This window comes from Nematostella vectensis, chromosome 13 (genome assembly GCF_932526225.1).
Source record: "Nematostella vectensis chromosome 13, jaNemVect1.1, whole genome shotgun sequence".
Taxonomy (NCBI): Eukaryota; Metazoa; Cnidaria; class Anthozoa; order Actiniaria; family Edwardsiidae; genus Nematostella; species Nematostella vectensis.
The window spans coordinates 2,545,228-2,569,291 of NC_064046.1; the positions used below are offsets into that span (position 1 = coordinate 2,545,228).

General features: G+C 42.1%; 1 protein-coding gene and 2 long non-coding RNA genes across 6 annotated transcripts; 2 read left to right on the forward strand and 1 right to left on the reverse strand.

The window, feature by feature from the left end:
- Positions 1-80: 80 nt before the first annotated feature.
- Positions 81-23,437, reverse strand: LOC5513346 (b(0,+)-type amino acid transporter 1). 4 transcript variants are annotated; one of them, XM_032382939.2, is made up of 10 exons: positions 22,732-23,437; positions 11,884-12,009; positions 9,748-9,847; positions 9,441-9,485; positions 8,888-9,011; positions 8,577-8,680; positions 7,767-7,863; positions 6,103-6,258; positions 3,862-4,039; positions 81-3,504 (listed from the first exon to the last, which is right to left on the reverse strand). In XM_032382939.2, exons 1-10 carry the CDS (start codon positions 23,279-23,281, stop codon positions 3,428-3,430), a joined length of 1,557 nt encoding a protein of 518 aa, XP_032238830.2. In that variant the 5' UTR covers positions 23,282-23,437; the 3' UTR covers positions 81-3,427. The 4 variants fall into 4 exon arrangements, with proteins under 4 accessions (XP_032238830.2, XP_032238828.2, XP_032238831.2 ...); XM_032382937.2 differs by lacking the exon at positions 22,732-23,437 and adding an exon at positions 19,429-21,422; XM_032382940.2 differs by lacking the exon at positions 22,732-23,437 and adding an exon at positions 17,066-18,892.
- On the forward strand, positions 6,202-8,680 carry LOC116618820. The gene is made up of 2 exons (XR_004296355.2): positions 6,202-7,005; positions 7,685-8,680. It is a non-coding gene; the product is annotated as an uncharacterized LOC116618820 (long non-coding RNA).
- Positions 20,014-22,406, forward strand: LOC116618819. The gene is made up of 3 exons (XR_004296354.2): positions 20,014-20,152; positions 21,910-21,996; positions 22,170-22,406. It is a non-coding gene; the product is annotated as an uncharacterized LOC116618819 (long non-coding RNA).
- Positions 23,438-24,064: the final 627 nt, after the last annotated feature.

Sequence of the window (24,064 nt, forward strand, 5' to 3'; positions counted from 1 at the left end):
TGTTTAATTGTTTGTTTGTTTATTGTCGTTTAATTCGCTTATGGCGGACATATTAAAAACCACAACAAAATGACTCGTAATTATCTGGACAACATCTTTATTTCTCATTCTATGTACATTGTCCTTTAAGGACTAGTACATGTAATTTTGAACCCTCTATCTATAAATAAATAGTAAGGGTAACGCCTCGCGCAAATAACACAAACACCGCCGTCATTGGAAAACACCACAATGGTGACAAATACGCGTGCTAATTTCACGTAAATGTGAAAAAAAGCAGTTTTACGGTCGAATCCGTTGTATCGCGAAGCCGCATTTTCAAAAGATCGATTTGTTTTTGTCTTTTGGGATTTGCTATTCCCCCAGTCAAATTATTCTAAGCCAATCAGATTCTTGCCATCTCTCGCCTAGTGCAGTTGCCTGGCTTCCTCTCGCGACACTGATTTTCATCCAGATAGCCAGGGAAGTGCACAAAGCGAGACTCTGATTGTCTCAGAATGGTTTTACTGACGGAATAGAAAACAAAAACAAATCGTGTTTTGAAAACGCGGGTCGCGATACAACGGATTCGACAGTAAGCAGCGGTATCGATGTGTTGCGCGCGGCATTGTTTTTCCTTTTCGACAATGTTTGTGCCGCTTGCACGAGACTGAAACACCACAGTACCGCCAATACACTCGCTGAGAACATTTCTTATATCATTAAAGCACTCATTAAACCTTACACAAATGAAAAGCTAAATATTTACAATAAATAGCGATTCGTAATTTTTATACCTCTAAAAACACTTCCAAACTGATCCATTTTCGTTTGAACTGGTAACAAAACAAGCACCGCCACAATGTTTTAAAATGGCGGGAAATTAAATCTAAAAAAAGAAATCACGCTCTGTTTATAAGCGCGTTTTTATTTTCCCGCCACTTTTCTTAGTAACTACACTGTTTACAGTATTATATTATCAAGCTAATTAAGTTACATTATATTTCAGCACTGATACTGGTATTTACATTCAGGATGTTATCTAAACCAACCAATTTCTATATAAAGGTATGGTTTAGGTATTCCCTTTATAAAAATAGAATCTACAAATATATGATTTTCGCATTTTCTGTTTTCTTTTATATTTGTACTTCGAATGTGTGCTTGATATCAAATTAAAAAAAAGGATTATCGAAATACTTACAGTGAGGACACAGGAAGCGGGTCATGCTGAACAACTTTGACCAAGCAGATTCGGCTTGAGCACCGTAAACATTTTGAAAAAAAAAGTTCAGCCAATGAGAAACGCCGGACGTTGGTAATTTGATCTTGTACGCGTAAGTCGAGGGCAGGAAAGCGGCTGGGTCACTCGTAAAAATACGAGTGATAAACAAACGTCCGGCGTTTCTTATTGGCTGAACTTTTTTTTTTTCAAAATGTTTACTGTTGCGTCTTTCCTGATTTAACAGTTCGGATTAAACCACGAGATTTAACTCAATGAAACAAGACACAAATTTACTAAAAACAAGATGGCGTCGCCGCTCGCTCACATGTGTACTCACGCGCGCATGCCTGGTGTGCGCTCGGCATCAGGTTCACACGGCCAACTGGGCAACAGGCCTTTACAGACATAACATTTACGTTGTTCAAGCCGAATCTGATTGGACAATGTTGTCCAACATGGCCCGCTTTCTGTGTCCTCACTTTAATAGTGATTCCCGGGCTTAGATTTACCTATTTTTCATAAAGTTTGAAAAAGCGCCTCCAATATTAAAAACAAAATGTAAATGCAATTTTTAAATCAAAATCGAGTATTAATGCAATTTGAGTATTCGACATTTTAAAAAACAGTTATGCTACAAATTCTTGACCCTATTCGACAGCATAAAATATCAAATTGACGAATTCTGCTATCCCAATATAATAGATTTTGATATTTTTTGCCACACGGGAAAATAATGGTGGCGCGAAGTCCTCTGAATTTGTTTAGAAATTCGTTTTCTTTTATATTTTTAATAAACACTTTCGCTGAGTTAAAGTATTTGTGGTTGGTCGTATTATTCACAAATTCCTATTCAACAAAAGATTGTCGTGGCGATAGATAATATCGAAACAACTCTCTACTCGCGCGCGCAAATCTTCACAAACAAAGTTATCTTTGTTTTATTCTTTGAGTCGCCATACAAACATTTTGTATCTTCATGAACAGGAGTTTCATTTCAGTACTGTGTCAATTCTATGTCGAGTGGGAGCCTTCAGTGACATGTTTCAAATCACGCCAAACCCATTCACCGAGTGTCCAACTCCAGTCAATAATAACACGAAAAAAAGCGGCCATGTTAACATCCAGTTGAAAAACATGTACTTTTCATTGTAAGAGATTGAAGCTCAATTAGCATGAGTCAAGGAGGTCTACCTTCTCTTAGCATGAGCTAGACGAATAAAAACAGTAATTTTTGAGCGTGTGCAAAACAAACTGACATTAAGAATATACGCTAAGTTTCGTTAAAAACCGCTTAGTTTTAAGTCACTTTCAATCTGTCGGTTAAGAGGATTACCCGGAAGCTTTCATTTAATTCGTAAAAGACAACTAAATGTAAAAAGAATCAACGAAACAATAAAGTAAACAACACAAATCAGTGTTATTCAAAAGCAGTAATGCCATACTAAGATCTGTTACATTTACGCGACATTGCAAACAACCAGCCCTCAATAACTTAACCCTCCCCGCATGACTAAATACCCATTTTCAACATAAATACCAATTAATGTTCAATTACCAATGTGCTTAATTTGCCGCAGAACCGATGCTATAAAACTATACAAAGGGCACCATGATCCTAATTGAACATATATTACATGTGATTAATAATATTTAATTTCATTTTTTTAAACAAAATAGGCCGATCACATTTAAGGTAATACAGTACGTTACAATTTAAGGTGATTGAAGAATAATAATAATAATAATAAAAGAACCCAAAGAACTAGGATTTGCGAAAGACCCAGGGATCAAATGATTGTTGGGAAAAAATTATTTCCTTTGTTATTTCCTTTTTTAGTTAAGTATTTTTTTGTAAGCTCACGGCAAATTTTCAATCATTTCTATTTTTTTTAACAATTCAAAACATATTTAATTTTGCACAAAGGTGGCGGAAGAGATTGCCTGACCCGTTAAGTTATCGACCCATATTGTTAGTTACCTAGCTATACCGGTTTTGATGTAGTCTCTTTGCAGCCACTAGTGAGAAGGGGGGGGGGGGGGGGGGGGATTGCGAGACTCCGGGGGCTGCGAAGGAGACTCTGTTGCCGGATTGTGTGACACCGTGGTGTGTGATTCATCCAAGGGGCGATCATTTACGGAGAACCCAAGTTAAATAGCTATACAGCTAATAATTTACGGGTTACCTAGCTATACCATTTCTGATGTAGTGTGCCGGAATTTTTTTCAAGGGGCGATCACTTCCTCCTCACTCTCCGGAAGCGCGCAATCACATAGAACTTGTAGCTTGTACGTTATTGAGTCTGGAAATAGTGTTGCCTTGGTTTAGTATATTGGGTTTTATAAGAAGAAAATACTATTGTAATTCATTAAGCAGGAAATAATTTACTATTAATACAGCCGAACTTGCAAGCACCGACACATTTTTAAAAGCGCACGGACGATTATACAAGAACTTCAAGATTTTAGGCGGGAACAAAATAGCTTTAAAGGCGGGAAAAATAATTTCGGTAGACGGGGTGGGGGGGGGGGGGGGGGGGTTGGGGTGGTGGAAGTACAATTGCTCGACAAGGGCACAAAAAATGGCGAGTAAGTGGCTCACCCCGACATGCTTCGCGCAAAATTACACAGGGATCCCGTGCTTCTCATGCAACACTCACCGACTCCATTAAGGAACCACTTGGGCGCGACTTTGAAGTAGACGAAGACAAGGTAAAAAGGTATACCCGCGAGGATGAACAGCAGACAGTAGAACGACTCGAGAGGTGCCTCGTAAAACGGTGCGATGATGAGGTATAGGGACGCCAACAGAACCATAATCGGTACAAGCAAAGGCACCTAGAGCAGAATACAGTTAGACATTTAGTAAAGGTACCAAGTGGAGAACACAGTCAGACATTTAGCAAAGGTACCAAATGGAGAATACAGTCAGACATTTAGCAAAGGTACCAAGTGGAGAATACAGTCAGACATTTAGCAAAAGTGCCACGTGGAGAATACATCAGACATTTATCAAAGGTACCAAGTGGAGAACACATCAGACATTTAACAAAGGTACCAAGTGAAGAACACAGTCAGACATTTAACAAAGGTACCAAGTGGAGAACACAGACAGACATTTATCAAAGGTACCAAGTGGAGAACACAGTCAGACATTTTTCAAAGGTGCCACAAGGAGAATACATCAGACATTTATCAAAGGTACCAAGTGGAGAAGACATCAGACATTTAGCAAGGGAACCAAGTGGAGAACACATCAGACGTTTAGCAAAGGTACCAAGTGGAGAGCACAGTCAGACATTTATCAAAGGTACCACGTGGAGAATACAGTTAGACATTTAGCAAAGGTACCAAGTGGAGATCACAGTCAGACATTTAGCAAAGGTACCAAGTGGAGAACACATCAGACATTTATAAAAGGTACCACGTGGAGAATACAGTTAGACATTTAGCAAAGGTACCAAGTGGAGATCACAGTCAGACATTTATCAAAGGTACCAAGTGGAGAACACATCAGACATTTATTAAACGTACCACGTGGAAAATACAGTTAGACATTTAGCAAAGGTACCAAGTGGAGATCACAGTCTGACATTTATCAAAGGTACCAAGTGGAGAACACAGACAGACATTTATCAAAGGTACCAAGTGGAGAACACATCAGACATTTAGCAAAGGTACCAGGTGGAGAACACAGACAGACATTTATCAAAGGTACCAAGTGGAGAACACAGTCAGACATTTTTCAAAGGTGCAACGTGGAGAATACATCAGACATTTATCAAAGGTACCAAGTGGAGAACACAGTCAGACATTTAGCAAGGGAACCAAGTGGAGAACTTACAGACGTTTAGCAAAGGTACCAGGTGGAGAACACAGTCAGACATTTATCAAAGGTACCAAGTGGAGAACACAGTCAGACATATATCAAAGGTACCACGTGGAGAATACAGTTAGACATTTATCAAAGGTACCACGTGGAGAATACAGTTAGACATTCAGCAAAGGTACCAAGTGGAGAACACAGTCAGACATTTAGCAAAGGTACCAAGTGGAGAACACATCAGACATTTAGCAAAGGTACCAGGTGGAGAACACAGTCAGACATTTATCAAAGGTACCAAGTGGAGAACACAGTCAGACATTTATCAAAGGTACCACGTGGAGAATACAGTTAGACATTCAGCAAAGGTACCAAGTGGAGAACACAGTCAGACATTTAGCAAAGGTATCAAGTGGAGAACACAGTCAGACATTTAGCAAAGTTACCAGGTGGAGAACACAGTCGAACATTTATCAAAAGTACCACGTGGAGAATACAGTTAGACATTCAGCAAAGGTACCAAGTGGAGAACACAGTCAGACATTTAGCAAAGGTGCCTAGCGAAGAAACATTCAGATAAAGTAGGGTAAAGTAGATCAACGATAATAGGGATGAGAAATGATACCTAGCGATGAATAGCGTCAGTTATATTAGCATAAAATGGACCTTTAAAGATCGAGATGAAAAATGGTACCTAGTGGAGAACGCGGAGAACAGAATCCGTTTTTTTTAGCATAAAATATATATCAGCCTGGAGCAGCCCACACTCATCGTTGACAGGTGCGTAACAAGGGGGATGTCTTTTGTTACGGAATAGTTGGATAAACAGCCACATTTGTGTACTTTTTACAATCAAGTCTAATTTGGCGCATTTCAACTCTATCCACCTCTCGCAAATCAACCCTGGCTAAGCTATACGCCATTCTTAGTAACCAAAGCTATCACATTGCCCTCTCAATAAATAAATAAATAAATAAATAAACAAACAAACAAACAAACAAACAAACAAACAAACAAATAAATAAATGGATGTATGAATGAAATAAAATAGGATGCAACGTTAAGTACATGAACGCACCTTATACGGTCTTTCCATCTCGGGTTTCCTATATCGTAACCATAGTAACGCGGAGACTGTGCTGCCATAGAAGACCCAGGCGGCGAAGCTAAAGTAATTGATGAGCGTCTCAAAACTGCTGGAGTCCGGTAACAACATCAACCAGGCGATGATACTCTGAGGACGGAGATTGATAGAACATAGATTCTCCTTACTTGGTCTCACATTATCTCCATTAATAACATTGGGAGAATTCAAAGGGAGGTAATAGTTCTACACAGAAGAGTAAGTCTCTTTGTATCCACTCGGTTCAGAGTCACGCAAGCGTTATTCGACTCCAACCAGAGCGGCTAAAAAGGAGACTAACACAAAGTGTAAAAAGATCAATCAGGGGGTTGGGGTCGGCAGGTACTTATTTGTCAAACACACACTATTACATCGGTGACAACTACGGTCTTTGGAAAAACTACCCTGCTAGCAGATCTTTCTTCCTGTTTGTTTCTATCAGTTCACTTATCCGTGTCGCGAGTTTGTTCTTTCGCGTTCTCGTTTGTTTGTGTCCGCGGGAGAAACCTCTGTCGACAGCCGCTAACGAATCCCGTTGAGCATGCGCATTAGTCACCTCCACGTTTTCGGGGGTAGTCACATGGTTTAACCGATTGTTTTCAGAGGTGTGACAGCTTTTAGGAATTGATTCACGCCGGTAATGATTTGAAACACTCAAGCGATCAGATTTCCAAAACTTTTGACGAGAATTCTCACAACTGACACCATATATAATAAAAAAAAATAAGAATTAATTGTTTAACTAGTCTGTAGAATTTATACGCTGTTATTACAGTTAATCAAGAGTGCAGAAGTTCGAGGCTCCTGATGGACAGATGGTTCGAAGCTCCTGATGGACAGATGTTTCTAATTGAACCGGTCAGTGCTCGTCTGGCTTTTGTTCGTATTTATGTAGTATTTCAAAACTCTAGAGTATCGGTCTTCTGGTCTTGTTTGATAGCTATATTTATAGCAAAAATAAACTTTAACCGCTAGTAGCTACGAATCTGCTACTGAGCTCAACCGCGAGCGCTTTTGCGTGAGTCCCGAGTGAACTTAGAGTGGCTGCGGTTGCGGCTGCGAAATTTTAAAATACAGCTCCGCGTGACAAGAATGCCCGTGGTAACGGCAAAAATAATTTCGCGCATGCTCAACGGGATTCGATAGCGGCTGTCGGCAGAGGTTTCTCCTGCGATACAAACAAACGAGAACGTGAAATAACAGACTCGCGACACGGATAAGTGAACTGATAGAAACAATCATGGAGAGAGCTCTGCTAGCAGGGTATTTAAAAACATTCCCTTTATTCTTAGAACATCCCCCTCTATTTTAAGAATATTACTTCCATTCTAAGAACATTCTCTCCATCTAAGAACATCCCCTCTATTCTAAGAAAATAACCTCCATTCTAAGAAAATTATCTCAATCTAAGAACATCCCCTCTATTTTAAGAACATAACCTCCATTCTAAGAACAATTTCTCCATTCTTAGAATATTCCCTTAATTCTAAGAACATCTCCATTCCAAGAACTTTCTAAGAGCATCCCTCATTTTTAGGACATAAATATGCCCTCGCCCTGTCCGTTATTAATAGAGAAAGACGGGCCACCACAGCAAGCCCGTACATAAAAACCCTTACATTGAACAGCATGGCCGGGAGTGGAGTGTGGCGCTTAGTGTGGACCATCGCAAGGAATTCTGGGAGATGTCCTTCACGCGCTGCAACATACACCAGTCTACAACGAGAGGAGTACTGATTAGACAAGTCGAGTGAACGGGACGAGTACTGATTAGACAAGTCGAGTGAACGAGAGGAGTACTGATTAGACAAGTCGAGTGAACGAGAGGAGTACTGATTAGACAAGTCGAGTGAACGAGACGAGTACTGATTAGACAAGTCGAGTGAACGAGAGGAGTACTGATTAGACAAGTCGAGTGAACGAGAGGAGTACTGATTAGACAAGTCGAGTGAACGAGAGGAGTACTGATTAGAAAAGTCATGTGAAGGGGACGAGTACTTATTAGACGAGTCAGGTGAACAAGACGAGTACTGATCAGACGAGACGGGTGAACGAGATGAGTACTGATTAGACGCGTCGGGTGAACGTGACGCATTCTGATTAGACGGGTCGGATGAACGAGACGAGTACTAATTAGACGAGTCGGATGAACAAGACAAGTACTAATCAGACGAGTCGGATGAACAAAAAGAGTACTGATCAAACGGGTCGGATAAACAAGACGAGTACTGATTAGACAACTCGATGAACGAGACGAGTACTGATGAGACGAGTACTGATTAGACGAGTCGGATAAACAAGACGAGTAGTGATCAGACGAGTCGGGTAAACGAAATGAGTAATAATTGGGCGAGCCGAGTGAACGAGATGAGTACTGATTGGACGGACAATGAGGAAAGGGTGTATGGTGGTTCGTTTTGATTTCTTACCGTCCTCCGGAGAATGCCGATCCATTGGCAGCACCAAACGTTGAACAAGCGACGAAAATAGGGATAGTCCATGCCATTACGCCGTAGAGGCGGTTAGATAACGTCTGAAATAGAAGGGGAAACTTAGGCGGGAAGGGAGAAGGGCTGAGACCACATAATTTTCCCAAAATGGAGTTGACCAACTTTTTCAAACTTTTAAATTTATTGGGGGAGAGGTGCTGTTTCAGAAGAGACCTGGGAAGGAGGGGGGGGGGGGGGGAGTAAAGGGTCAGCGCCCTAGGTACCCGATAAAGAGTACTCCGTCTACTTACAACAGCCACCGCGCCCGAAGCCATGACTTCAACAGGAGTAAGTACGGTGAGATATGCGATATTCACAAGTACATAACACACGGTCACCAAGGGAATACCGAACAATATCGACCGTGGCAAATCCCTGAAATAAAAGATGATAAATTAGATATGCGTCTTGTTTTGGTTTTAATCTTGTTTCCATAACCCATTCTTTCGTCGATTCAGGGTATCCCGACTCGATGCAACGCCCATTTCTAAGCAGAAAAACAAAACAAGTAAATCTTTCAATAAACCAGGCGCATGTCCAGGGGAGGGGGGGGGGGGGGGGCAACTTCGTTGGTAGTTAAGAAGATAGTTAATTTTAGGTGTGAATTTGGATAGAAAAAGTTTCTAGTTGGATCTTGTAAGGAAAGATGTCCATTTAAACTTAACTGATCCGTGGAGTAGTGAAATACTAATATGGACCCCACCATGCGTTTTTTATCTAGACACGCCCCTGTGAACATCAGGCACCGATTCAGAAGCAGACTACAAAGAGTGCAATCTGGCGGAAAGACTCTTGAATACTCACCTGTAAGGATTCTTGAGTTCCTCAGTCACGTAATTTAGGTTGTTCCTAGAAAAAAAGGTTTTCGATCATAAATAACAGTGTGCAAATATGCGAAAATTTTCACTTTAGAGCCCGCTAGTAAGCTTTAATTTCGAATTTCTTGAATTTGTTTCCCTCAAAGTGACTCGTGGAAATGCTGGATACGATTGTGCTAGTTTCTTGACCGAGAGCCAGGGCACAGAGCCTCAGCGCCACAGGGAACCCAAAGTGCAGAACAAAGTGAACCGGAATGAGCAGTGACTTCCTGTGTCCGGGAGGACTTACTTACCAGCCGTCGTAAGCCCAGAGCCCGTTGTAGAATGCAAAGCCAACCATGCCAATACTGGTAGTCGTGCCCTTGAACGCATCATCAAAGCTGCCAGTGAAACCTGAAAAGAACAGATGCTCCAGTAAAGCCGCATTGTCACCAGTTTACTTCCGGTCTATTACTTAACAATATCCGATGATTTTTAACGGAAAACGCGAAAAATATTTCAAAATATTGAAAGCAGTGTGTCTATTGGAAGTTTCTTTGATGATGTGACTGATAATTTAGAGCGAATGGCATGTTTAATATCTCGGATTCTAATAGATTCTTTTTTGTCTTTTGACGGTTGAGGTTTCCGTCGGACCTCCGGAAGTAAACTGGTGACAATGTGGCTTTAACGAGTAAACTGTTGACATATCACGAACCTATTTGAGCGCTAGCTGTTTAGGATTTGGAGCAAATCTTAATCCGACGATTTAAACAAGATCTTATTTCAGATTTCCGTCCCTCCTCCAGTGGAAAGACCCAAAATTAGGCGCGACAATGGAGTGAATGCCGAAGGCACGATCGAGCTCCGAAAGCGGATTCTCCGAACACTCTCCGAGTGCTCACCCGACCTTGTGCGAGACCTGACTCCACGAGGGTTTCGCGCCAACTGCGTGTATTTTTATTACGGACTACGGACATAAAAGACAGGCTGACTCCACGAGGGTTTCGCGCCAACTGCGTGTATTTTTATTACGGACTACGGACATAAAAGACAGGCTGACTCCACGAGGATCTTGCGCCAACTGCGTGTATTTTTTTACGGACTACGGACATAAAAGACAGGCTGACTCCACGAGGATCTTGCGCCAACTGCGTGTATTTTTATTACGGACAACGGACGTAAAAAGACAGGCTGACTCCACGAGGGTTTCGCATCAACTGCGTGTATTTTTATTACGGACTACGGACGTAAAAGACAGGCTGACTCCACGAGGGTTTCGCATCAACTGCGTGTATTTTTATTACGGACTACGGACGTAAAAAGACAGGCTGACTCCACGAGGGTTTCGCACCGACTGCGTGTATTTTTATTACGGACAACGGACATAAAAGACAGGCTGACTCCACGAGGATCTTGCGCCAACTGCGTGTATTTTTATTACGGACTACGGACGTAAAAAGACAGGCTGACTCCACGAGGGTTTCGCATCAACTGCGTGTATTTTTATTACGGACAACGGACGTAAAACGACAGGCTGACTCCACGAGGGTTTCGCGCCAACTGCGTGTAATTTAATTACGGACTACGGACTTAAAAAGACAGGCTGACTCCACGAGGGTTTCGCACCGACTGCGTGTATTTTTATTACGGACAACGGACATAAAAGACAGGCTGACTCCACGAGGATCTTGCGGCAACTGCGTGTATTTTAATTACGGACAACGGACGTAAAAAGACAGGCTGACACCACGAGGGTTTCGCATCAACTGCGTGTATTTTTTTACGGACAACGGACGTAAAAAGACAGGCTGACTCCACGAGGGTTTCGCGCCAACTTCGTGTATTTTAATTACGGACAACGGACGTAAAAAGACAGGCTGACTCCACGAGGGTTTCGCGCCAACTTCGTGTATTTTTATTACGGACAACGGACGTAAAAAGACAGGCTGACTCCACGAGGGTTTCGCGCCAACTTCGTGTATTTTTATTACGGACAACGGACGTAAAAAGACAGGCTGACTCCACAAGGATCTCGTCCAACTGGGTGTTTTTTATTACGGACTACGGACGTAAAAAGACAGGCTGACTCCACGTGCGTTTCGCGCCAATTGCGGGTATTTTTATTACGGACTACGGACGTAAAAGGAAAGGCTGACTCTACGCGGGTTTCGACAAACTGTGTGTATTTTTATTACGGACAACGGACGTAAAAAGACAGGCTGACTCCACGAGGGTTTCGCGCCAACTGCGTGTATTTTTATTACCGACTACGGACGTAAAAAGACAGGCTGACTCCACGAGGGTTTTGCGCCAACTGCTTGTATTTTTATTACGAACAACGACGTAAAAAGGCTCTCAGACAAGGTTCTGCCGATTTGATGGAAGATCTGTTTGAGAACTCAGATATGTCTTAACCCATTGATAGCTAGTCATTGTGCCTCACTTACCTTGTCCTAGCCGCACCAGCCCGGTTATAATAAGCATCGCAATAGCGATGAGCTTGGCCGCCGTGAAAACCACTTGTACTCGAGTAGCTAACTTCACGCTGAAGCAGTTTACGTAGGTGATGACACCTATAACAAGAAGTGCAGGTGAGAAAGGTAGTCGAAGTAAGATGAGTGATAACACAAGTAAGATTAGTAGAACGCAACTTGAACTCGGAGAACTCGAATCCCGTGTAAACTCGAACTGAGTTTAATTTCCTTTGTATTTGGACGTATTTTCAGTCATTTCTACCCGAGAATGACTCGAGCCCCCGTTACAGCAATTTGTCGTATTTTACCCTTTAAACTCGAGCTTCCTCTCGTTCTGAATGAACTTCTCGAGTGAGTTAGCTCTATTTAACTTATTTTAGTTTCCCTTCAGAGTTCGAGTTCTACTGTAGTACCACTATCCATAACACCCCGTCAGAGTTCGAGGGGTTCTACTGTATTACCACTATCCATAAGACCCGTCAGAGTTCGAGTAAGCGGGGTTCTACTGTATTACCACTATCCATAAGACCCGTCAGAGTTCGAGTTAGCGGAGTTCTACTGTATTACAACTATCCATAACACCCGTCAGAGTTCGAGGGGTTCTACTGTATAACTACTATTCAAAAAACCGTCAACATTCGCGAAATTCGTGTTATCCGAGTTAAACAGGCGCGTACAAAGGGGCATGCGCGCGCATCCCCCCTTTTGGCGGCAAAAGTGGGTCATTTCTTATTAAGAAATCTTCAAGTACTATGCTTTTTCCATATGATACCTATGACTGCGCACCACCCACCCCCCCTGGCGGCCAAAAAGTGGGTCATTTCTTATTAAGGAATCTTCAAGTACTATGCTTTTTCCATATGATAGCTATGAATGCGCACCCCCCCCCCCTCTTGGCGGCAACTTCAAATACTGTGCTTTTTCCATATGATACCTGACTGTGCACCCCCCCTCCCCACTCTTGGCGGCAAAAGTGGTTCATTTCTTATTAAGAAATCTTCAAGTACCATGCCTTTTCCATATGATACCTATGACTGCGCACCCCCTCCCCCCTGGCGGCCAAAAAATGGTTCATTTCTTATTAAGAAATCTTCAAGTACTATGCTTTTTCCCTATGATACATATGACTGCCCCCCCCCCCTTAGCGGCCAAAAAGTGGGTAATTTTTTATTAAGGAATCTTTAAGTACTATGCTTTTTTTCCATATGATACATATGACTGCGCACCCCCCCTCCCCTTCTTGGCGGCCAAAAAGTGGGTCATTTCTTATTAAGGAATCTTCAAGTACTATGCTTTTTCCATATGATACCTATGACTGCGCACCCACCTCGGCCAATCATGGGCACGTGCCTGTTCAAGGTAGCAGGAAGTTTAGGTTAGTTTAGGTTAGTTCGAGTTAGCATGGAGTTCGAGTTATACAAGTTCGGTTTAGCAGGGTTCCACTGTAGTTTCAATAATAAATTCAACCTTTATCAACTTTTTCAAAATGTTTTTCATTTTTAGTATTTTTTTTTATAAAGCTTATTTTTCAACCTGGAACTTATCTTTCAACCTGGAAATGCTAGTGTTTGTGGACACGAACAAACGAGAACGCGAAAGAACAGATACGCGACACGGATAAGTGAACTGATAGAAACAAACAGAAGGAAAGCTCTGGTACACGGTAGCCTTGTATCGAAGTATGATTTTATATTTAAAACTTAAGGCGAAAGTGACTACCACTGACAGATGCGCTATATTTCACGCTTCCTCGTCAAGTGTGTTTCTGTTAATTACACACGCTTTGCTACACGTTTCATCGATTATTGTACATGGTAAACCGTAAACGTGGTGCTCTATGAATATAAGAATTCCCTTTGTTGGAGGCGAACGTTAAATGATTAGCTGTAATTTTTATTTTAATATGTTTGCTTACTTAAATAAGGTCAATTTGAAGTGAGAAGGAGCTGACACAATAACTAATACTTTTAAACATGAAAGGTCAATTACAAAATCGAAAATTATGTCAGTGCTTTTTTCCTTAGATCATGCAATTTCGAACTTAAACACGTAAGCAGATAAACCATTGGGCGCAACACGCAAATGACTTCATTCCCTACCGATGCAGACAGCCGCAAGAAGTTTTTCAAGAATTTTTAAATCGAGACGATCCGGATCAAAACCTGAGCAAGTCGGGAAAAAGGGTTCAACAACGTACTGCCCAAACGCCAGTGACACAATCGCGATCTGTGAAGGCTTGAGGAGAATCGTAGAGGTCCACGAAAACAAAAAAGCGACTCGTTCACCAAAAGCTGCGTTCAAATAAGCATATTCAGCGCCAGATTTCACAATCATAGTTCCGAGCTCGGCGTAGCACAGGGATCCCATCATTGCGATAACACCACACAAAGCCCATACGGCGATTCCTAGACCGGCAGATCCAGTGTACATGAAGACTCCACTCGCAGACGCGAAGATCCCACTTCCTATCATGGTCCCAACGATTAGTGAAATCCCCCCGAGAAGGCCAACTTCGGGTCGCAGCGTCGCGGGAGACCCACTTGTTGCTAAGCCTTCGCCCATGTTATTATTCTCTGCGGGCTCTCGATCCGTAAGGGCGATCCCGTCGGTGGCGAAGGCCCTGTTCTCCATGTCTGAGACTTGGGAAAGGCCCTCAAAGCAAGCGTGAACAGTAAGTGTTTTGTTAGTAAGCGAGGAAGAAAGTTCGAGGTCAAAGGGGACGCCTGGTACGAACGTCGGGTTATTTGGAGGAGGGGAGGAGCGATTACTCATTAACCATTAACAGAATCCGGTACTTCCAGATAATCAAGTTTGGAATTTTCTATACGCGCGACGAATCAAGTGATCGAAGATCCCAGTGCCTTTGTGAGCGGGCGCTCATCAAGGGTCTTGCATTTTTCGCGGCCGAAGAAAATGCGCTTTCTTCATAAGCATGCAAACCAAGAGGCGAGAAGGGTACAAAGGTCGACAAATACAAGAAAAATATGCAAAGGCGGTCTCGAAGAAAAAAATAGTTGTGTATTGATGGAGCCTTTTGCGAAACAAATTCCCAGTTTTCAAGATACGCATATTATTAGCGTTCCAGATATCCATACCCTGGTTCCAGAGCCTCGAACGTCTCTCTATTTTGTGGCCAAACCCCGCTGGCCACTAAATAGAGAGACGCTCGAGGCTCTGGAACCAGGGTAAGATATCCACTTCACGCCAATTTATTTTATCACCCTTCACAACTGGTACTGTACTGTAGTAATCATCACAGGGAGCCCAACTACTTGTGAGATTATTTTCTTTAGGGTAAGCGGGAATGGCGTGACCATGCGTGAGAGACAGTGCAGAAATTGACAGACATGGCGTGACAGTGCAGAGATTGACAGACATGGCGTGACAGTGCAGAGATTGACAGACAGCGTGACATTGCAGAGATTGACAGACAGCGTGACATTGCAGAGATTGACAGACAGCGTGACAGTGCAGAGATTGACAGACATGGCGTGACAGTGCAGAGATTGACAGACATGGCGTGACAGTGCAGAGATTGACAGACAGCGTGACATTGCAGAGATTGACAGACATAGCGTTGCAGTGCAGAGATATTGTGATGTGAAGAAGACTTTGCGTCACTCGACAGTTGTCAAGAAAGCAGTGCTCTCGTTGCTAGTGGTCATTGAGTCGACTATTTGCACAGCTTAATCAATAGAGGTTCAAGACCCACGAATCGTCCACACACACAGAAATATGATGCAATAAGGAATTGTGAAAAACATCGAGATTTAAAACCAGAAAGTCACGCGATTCAAATATATCACGCTAGACAGATCAAGCCATGACAGCTCTGTTAAGTCTTCTAGAAATGTTCTTTTTTGGGGGGAAAAGGCTTTTTTACAGTTTATAGTTATTGAAATGTCAATTCCAAAAATTCGTCAACTTAGATGGCACGCGCATTGCACGGGATCAGACGATGAATGTCACGCACACTGGAAATGCAAGACTAGTAAAGGTTTCGCTGATGAAATGTAACGTCTTGGCGACATCATCACTGCCGTTAAATAAAACAGAAGGCCAATAGCACGACATTTGCATGTCCCGTGCGTTTTTCTTCTAGCGAGCTCTCGTATCAACCCGCGATCATTTTTTTACTGTCATCGCTTTTCTCGGCAGGACACCAATACACCATAATGACATTCTTTTGATCACGAATTACGGACTTCAATAAAACCTTAGTAAACTTGACTTGAAGTAATCGTGGGGTGCGAGATACGTAAAACATGACGACCTTGATGGCATCACCAGGCAAGGAGAGGTTAATGCGTAGGAATAGGGAATGAAAAACGACTATTGGTACGTTGCCAATTGGCCAACGGGCGAGTCGGGTTAATCACGGGGCGTTCCGTAAGCGAATGATTTCTGAAATTACATCACGTAAAATGCGAAGAGCGAGGTTTTGCGTCGGGTACTTCAGACTCACAAGCTCAAAAGATCACTAAACAAATTAAATAAAAAAAGAGAGAAAAGTATGCTAATCACTCTCGGATCACTTCGGCGGTCCATGGTCGGTCTTCAATTCAATAAGGAGAAGGAAGTTTGGCGTTTATAAAATAATTATACTGCGCGCGATACCAAATCGAGAAACTCTTTTCGTTAACATCGCCTTTTCTCAAGCCCTTTAAAGAACGATGACAAATATCGATTGTACCAATATGAACGATCCTAACACAAAGCCTTAGGTGCCATCAAAAGGGTATTTCACGTTCTATTAACAAGGTAATTGCAGATATGATCCCTCAAAGAGTTTTTCAATAGAGCCAAGGACCAACCGCAATAAAAGACCGAGGGATTGTGTCACACAAATTTGCCTAACTGCGCAGAGGGTGACGTGGGTGTCTGTGTGTACGTACAATATTTACAGTGCGAAGTCAGCGTCTTACAATTCTTACGACAAAGCGTATAGTTAATCCATATATAATCATATAATCAATAGGGTTTTATACTGCTTGCCCCTAGGTGATGAGAGGGGCGGTTCGAAATCCGAAATTAGTCAAGTTAGGATCTAGTGCTCAATAAAGATACAATAAAAATCTTTTTTTTAGCTAAAGATACAATAAATCTTTTTTTTTAACTGACGGAGGGAACATGAAAAGGAGGGGTGATATCTCACCGATGGCGGCCGCAGCCAGCAACTTTAACAACGGGGCCAAATCCTCTCGGTTTCCACAGCCTGGGAAGAAAGCCTCGACGAGATACGTTGCGAAGGTGAGTAGAATCAAGGCGAGCGCAGACGGCTTAATCACTAGCATCACTGTCCACGAATATAGAAACGCCGGCAGTTCCCCAAACGCCGCCTTGAAATAGGTCCTCTCTCCTCCAGACTTCGGAATCGCCAGGCCCAACTCGATATAACTCAAGGCGCCGAACGAACAGAGGAGCCCACATAAGGACCAAACAACCAGAGTGAAGCCGACGGACCCGGAATACACCATGACCCATCTAGCGGACGCGAAGATCCCAGAGCCGATCATGCTACCGACTATAATTGAAATCCCCCCGACGAATCCTATCTTGCGCTCGAGACGAGCGGGTGCGCTTTTCGACGAGGGTGGAGTTTGGATGGCCAGTTCTTCGTTTTGCGCTTCAGGCACGAAGCCCGGATTAGAGCTAGCGATGGCGGAGTCCGTGGCCATGTTCTCTCTCGTGAGAAGTGTGTTTAGATGCGTGGATATCCCTGTGTGATTTTCATCGCTCCCGCCGGCACCCCATCACAGACTGTTTACTCGAATTGCATCAGATCGATTTCGCCCGTGGGAGATTGGAAACCAGTGTGTTCCCAGACATGACGGAAACACAGAATCACGAGGAAGTGATGTGATCGCGTGGACGGTACTACGGGATGCTCGGGAAGAAAGTATTCGAATGGAACGGAGAATTTAGGCTTCTAAGATCGTGGGTAACCTTTGTTGGACAAAACTCGAAGGTTAATGAGAAGTCAAGCATCTTGGTGTTACGTAGCCTGTGTAGCAAGCGTTTCGGTGGGGTTTCGGCGGAAATAGAGACCGAGCGCAGAGTGTGGCGGCGAGGAGACCCTTCGTCCCCATTCTCCGCTACGTGTCCCGTAAACAAGACGTAGGCGACAACTATTTTTCTAGTTTCAAAGGCCTTGCGGCTTGATATCGGTTTCGTAGGTAGCCTGTGCTGCTGCTGACTTTGTTAGGAGATTTGGCCTTTTAAATCATGGGTTTCTTTCCCCAGACTAAGACATAATCATCAGTTATTTCTAACAAAAACACCCTCCTACAAAACACCATACACAGTGGTCAGGAAGGTCGTGGTTTTTGGCTTTCACTGTATCGAAGAGAGCGTTTAACACTTCTCCACTAACAAGACTACTGTACCTCGGCGAAAGAAAAAAAGCGAAATAACCTCTGCCCAAACAATTTAGATAGAAATTAATCACTCAAGATTTGTTATAGAAAAAATTTAAGGTCTGTTGCGATTACCTATAAAATATTTGTGAAAAAGCTGACCTGGGTTATCGCGCCTATCAAGCGTGAAACCAAACAGTTTAACTGCCGCTGATGTTTTGCCTAAACATTAACAATGCGTATGGAACTTGTCAATAAAAAAAACACTAGTCTAAGTTCAAAAAAGATTTCTCGCTCTCGATGTAAAATGCGCGCGAAATGCGCCAATAAAAATGCACGTGGCTTGTGTTGCCATGCGAGACCCGTGACGGAGTATCGATACCTACTTATCTACAAATCCAACCTTATTCATAACGTCACAAATTTTGGATACTGCTTGATAAATCGGATATGAACGCACGCGTCTTGCTGTATTCTTGAGCAAAAGCTCAAACTCCTTTATAAGTGAATATTTTATGTGTTATGTTTAAAACTAATGTTGACATAAAGCTGACATGCTTTCAAATATGACACAAAAGAAAGTCAATAAGTGTACATGTTTCAGTGGTAATAAAAACTTGTATCTTATGCAAAAAAGCATATCTTCTCGTTTTGAATCGTGTGGAATTGGAAAAATGAGTGAGATTTACCTACGAGAGACAGAGCAAAGATAATCCAGAGACACCGCAAGTCGTCCTTATTTATTCGGTTTAAAAAGAAAACATGATACTTCGCATGGTTTTCATGTCTTATGACCAGAAACCTGTTTCGAGGAGATCGGTTCTAGTAATTGATAGATTTTTTGGCAGACAGGAAAATTAATATGAAAATGTCTGAATCAAAAACAGTGGTAATAGTGAAAACAAGGAGTAGTAAAGTTTGAGGAAGACAAGGTTTTCTGTGGAATGTTTTTTAAGATGCAGAATAACTTAGGCTTACTTACTTAAGTAAGTTAAAGGGTAAAATAGGGAAATATAGCGTAATATAAGATCCTCTTTGCATTCAATTAAGTATAGATGTAATTATGTGGAAGTACACGTTTCATCATCTTTTGTACTCGGTACGCCTCGCAGCATGTGTAAATTCTGACTCTAAAATAACTTATGATTTGATTCTTACTCACCGATCGCCACGGCCGCTAAAAGCTTCAGTAACGGTTGAAGATCTGGTCTTTCTAAACATCCCGGGAAAATAGGCTCCATTACGTAGTAAGCGAAGGTGAGAAGGATGATCGCAAAAGAAGCAGGTCGGTATACTAGAACTTGCGTCCAAGAGAACAGAAACGACGCCAGGGCCCCGAAACCTTCCCCCAAGTAAGCGTACTCCGCGCCAGATTTCGGCACCGCGAGACCGAGTTCGATGTAACACAGAGCCCCTAGAAGGGACAGTAATCCACATAAAACCCATACAACGAGTGTGAAGCCAAGCGAACCACTGAACATCATCACCCATCGAGGTGAAGCGAAGATTCCCGAGCCGATCATTGTGCCGACTATGATCGACATACCGCTCACAACTCCGACCTCTTTTTTAAGGTTGACTTTCGGGTTGTTTTCATCCGATGTGAGAAGGACAGCTTCTGAAGGGGTGTTCTGAGTTCTGAGACGATGGGTTTCTCCCAAAGCCATCTTATTTGTAAACAGGTGAGCGGGATATCCGAGCCAATTCGCGCCAGCGAGAAATGTAGCGTGCGTTGAGTCGAAGTGTCGAGTGTGGGAGGTTTCATGTTTCTTAGACGGAGTACGTCTGGCGCTGCGTGACATAGAGCGTGACAGTGTTGTGTCACGCACTGCAAAGAACACTTCCTGATTTTTATTGGGGAGTTCATATGACGGTGATATGCCAAGGTGAGGCATGTAAAGTATGCACATCTGGGTTTTCGATACATTCTCTAACGAAAACATATTAGGATCTAGCCTCATAGCTCTCATTTGATCATGTGTTTCATTGGTAACGAATATTCCCACCAAAAAGAAAAAAACTGTTGAGCAGTTCAACTCCTACGCATGTGATACAGAGGTTAGGATATAACATCGTAGGGCTATCGAACGAGAAGGAAAACATGTTCTTTCATTTGCGTTGCTAAGAGAACAAGTTGCAGCAGTAAAATGGATCGTTGTCCTGGGAAGCAATTGGGCCGAACAAGTATTTAGTAAATTTAAGTTTAGAAAGTGGAGGACGAACTAACACACAAAGTTTAGCATTGATAATTTTGTGGTGCACAATTTTGTTTTCTTGGCCTATCTTTCTTGTTCTGGATTGTCAGTGTACTTTTGATCATTTTTAAAAAGATTTTTAAGCTAACCTGTTGAGTCAGATACCAAATGGTTAATCTCTTAGTAATTTCTTATTATTCAGAATACAATATAACACAGGTGTCTACCCAGGATTGGCTAAGGGGGGAGGGGGTGGTGTAGTCATAGGGGTCATGTGGAACTACACCCTGCGTGCAGGGTTGACTGGGATACCTGAGATCTGCAACTTGTTTGTGTGACATGTATTACAAAGATTTTACTGCCTACTTTGGATATAATAAAAAAATGTGTAGCCGGTCAAGTGTTCGATGTAAAGTAGATTCATCGACAAAGCGATTTGTAGGAGACGATTTCCATCAATTGTTTCAAACTACTTCCACTTCAAAATAGATTAAGCAATCAAGGTAAATACCTCGAGTCCATTCATGAGTGTCCAGAGCACATTTAATTACGTCTTGAAGTAAGCTGTACGAGTCTAAAGCAGTCAGCACTTAACTTAGTTCTTGGGTCGCAAACGTAAACACAAGTAAATACAGCAAAATCAATCCAAGCTGAGATTATTTTACAAAATAACTTGGTAGAAATTGAGGCTATGGTAAAATATGCAGTTGAGAGGTGGAATCTCAAATTCAAGATGGCGGCCATGACGCAGTTTTAAATTATGCAAAAGGATTCTGGTATCTAGGCATTACGATGACGTAGGACAGTAGGCTAGATACTTAGTGTAAGAAAAAGCTTCAGTAAGGTCGCAATCAAAACACTAAAATAAGAAGTTTTGCCTGTGGCGCAAGGGTTCTTGGGAATTGCATTGTGCAAATCACAAGATGACAGAAAAAAAACAGTTGCATTTTATGACTGGGCTACCACAGGTATCCCAGTAAAAAGGATAGTATTTGAAGACCCTGCAATAAACTCCCTGCTATTGGGGAGGGGAGGGGGGGTACACACCATGTATTACAACAGCATTTGCTAAATTAATATTTAGTGTTTGTCAAAGCTTAAATTCATCCTTAGTCATTATCTATAAGTTATGTCATTATAGTAGATAGAGACAACATACTAATCAAATTAGCCAATAGATACACTCAGAGTGCTAAGATGAAACAAATAATGCAAGTGACGATGGGTGAATACATTTCTATCTGTCAAAATGTTATGGAATAAATCTGGAAAAAGGATTACTATAAACCATAAGGAGTAGTGATATGCCATGCATATATAGTACTGATAAAATAGGTATACTGTACTGATACAATAAAATATATATCTCTCAAAATTGATTATACTTGGATCATTCTAATCCCGGACAGGTCGCACTAGAAAATTTATTTTTCCGTGTTTTCTTTTAGAGGTCTACCTTCCACATAAAACAGCCTACCCGCCTCTGATACGTGGCGGCTATTCGGGAACTGTTCCAGCTATGTAAACAACCCCAGGTAGTATTGACAACTCATTAGATATCTGTCAACATTGAGGCCTTCAACCACTTCAAAGTGGAGAAGTCCATTGAGTGTTAAGTTATACTTAGGATTCGCAATAAATATTCTCTCCAAAAATTTTCTTCAAGACTGGTATTCTATTGTGTTAATTGTTAATATCTTTATTACAGAATGTGACGATTGAGGACCAATATTGAAAACAACTCAAGCAAATCGTACAAGGCGCCTAGATCGAAATACGCAGTAGTTTTAAAACCTAAAGTAGATAAATGCTGTTAGCTAATCGCTTTAGAGCAACTGATAAGATCATGACGAGGAAATAAGGCCACACGTTACATGATTACATGTTCGTGTACTGCGAAAAGGATTTTCACAAATTGCACAATAAAAACACCACATAATTTATGTGAAGTGATCTCTAGTCGATTAGTACACTCCATACTTCCAAAGTACGAACCTACTTCATGTTCATGTCATGTATAAAAGCAGTACTCCAGGTGTACTTTATCTATACTACAATGAGTCTACAAGACATCAAGGATCATGATTATATTACGGTTGAACAAATGAAATAAATCCCATAAGTACATCACTGAACTGCCGCAAAATGCAAATCGTAAAATCAAGAACTCGATTACGAAACTTTAGAAACTTCGGCATTACAATAAAAAGAATATTCTCTCAACTTAAACTACTTGCCATAAAAAAAATAATAATAAACGAAAGACTTACCTACTGCCATCGCTGCTAGGAGTTTTATAAGAGGGATGAGGTCCTCGCGGCCAGAACAAGCAGGGAAAAAGGGCTCGATAACATATGCTCCGAACGCGAGGCAAATGATGGCAACTTGGGACGGCTTGAGGATAATTGTCGATGTCCAAGCATACAAAAAACCAGGCAGCGGCCCGAATGCTTCGTATAAATAGGTATATTCTGCCCCGGATCGGGGAATCATCGTTCCAAGCTCCGAGTAGCAGAGTGCGCCGGAGATGGCAAGCAGTCCGCATAGGCCCCAGACAATCAGAGTCAGCCCAACAGAACCACAGTTCTCCATTACATATCGGGGCGATGCAAAAATCCCTGAACCTATCATGGTGCCAACGATCAAGGAGATGCCACTGGTGAGTCCAACTCTTCTTTGTAGACCTATAAATACCGGGGAACCTTCGATTTCAGACGAGGCAAGAAGATTGTCTGTTGTACGGTCATTTCGGCTTAACATTTCGTTGCTGCTTTTGCTGCCGCTGAGGTTAGCGGAACCATTGAAGCCTTTTTCACCCATTCTGGAACCAGTAACAGACACTCTTGTAACTAACAAATCACTCTTGTCTATCCACTAGAAGTTGTGAACAACTGCAATAGTCCTGGTGGTCGATTTTCGCGGGAACGGGACTTGTTTGTTGCCGCCAAAACAAGCACGTGGGTCTGGAAATATTTGCTATGCTAATCTCCGGCTGTTTTCAATTCTGGTACTCGTTCATCCAATCAAATACCACTTGTAAACAAACCGGTTTGTCCAGCTTAATTAGATGATAGTAAAATTTGATTGAATGATTTACTGGATTTTTTCTATGGTCTTTTTGAGGTTAGACTAGCAGCTAGCAGGTGCTTATACCATTTCACGCTCGCGGATTACGCTAAATATGGCCCCTTTCCTTTCAGAGAACAGTGGACTTATGCAAAGATCAAACACGAGAACTAACAAAAAAAGATGCGGCGATAAGGTCCAAAGTACACTAACAAAAAGGAAATGGACCCAGAGTAATCGAAACACTGGACTTTGCAGAAAGGAAACTAGGGTCACTCATTGACCGGAAATGCCTCAAATATTGCTTCCGGTTTAACAGCGGCACATCTCTTCTTGCGGAAAACTCGAACTGAACCTCCATCGACTGGTTAAAGTAGAGAGCTGAATCGATCCCTCCAGCTTGCGACAGGCAAGTCTTTACCCTGATATTGTTTTTATTTTTGTCTGTGCATGGAAGTGTATATTAAGTTAAAAAAAAGAGCAAGGTTGAAAAAATACGAACCAGATAAATGAAGCCCCCACCAGCCCACAGGCCAG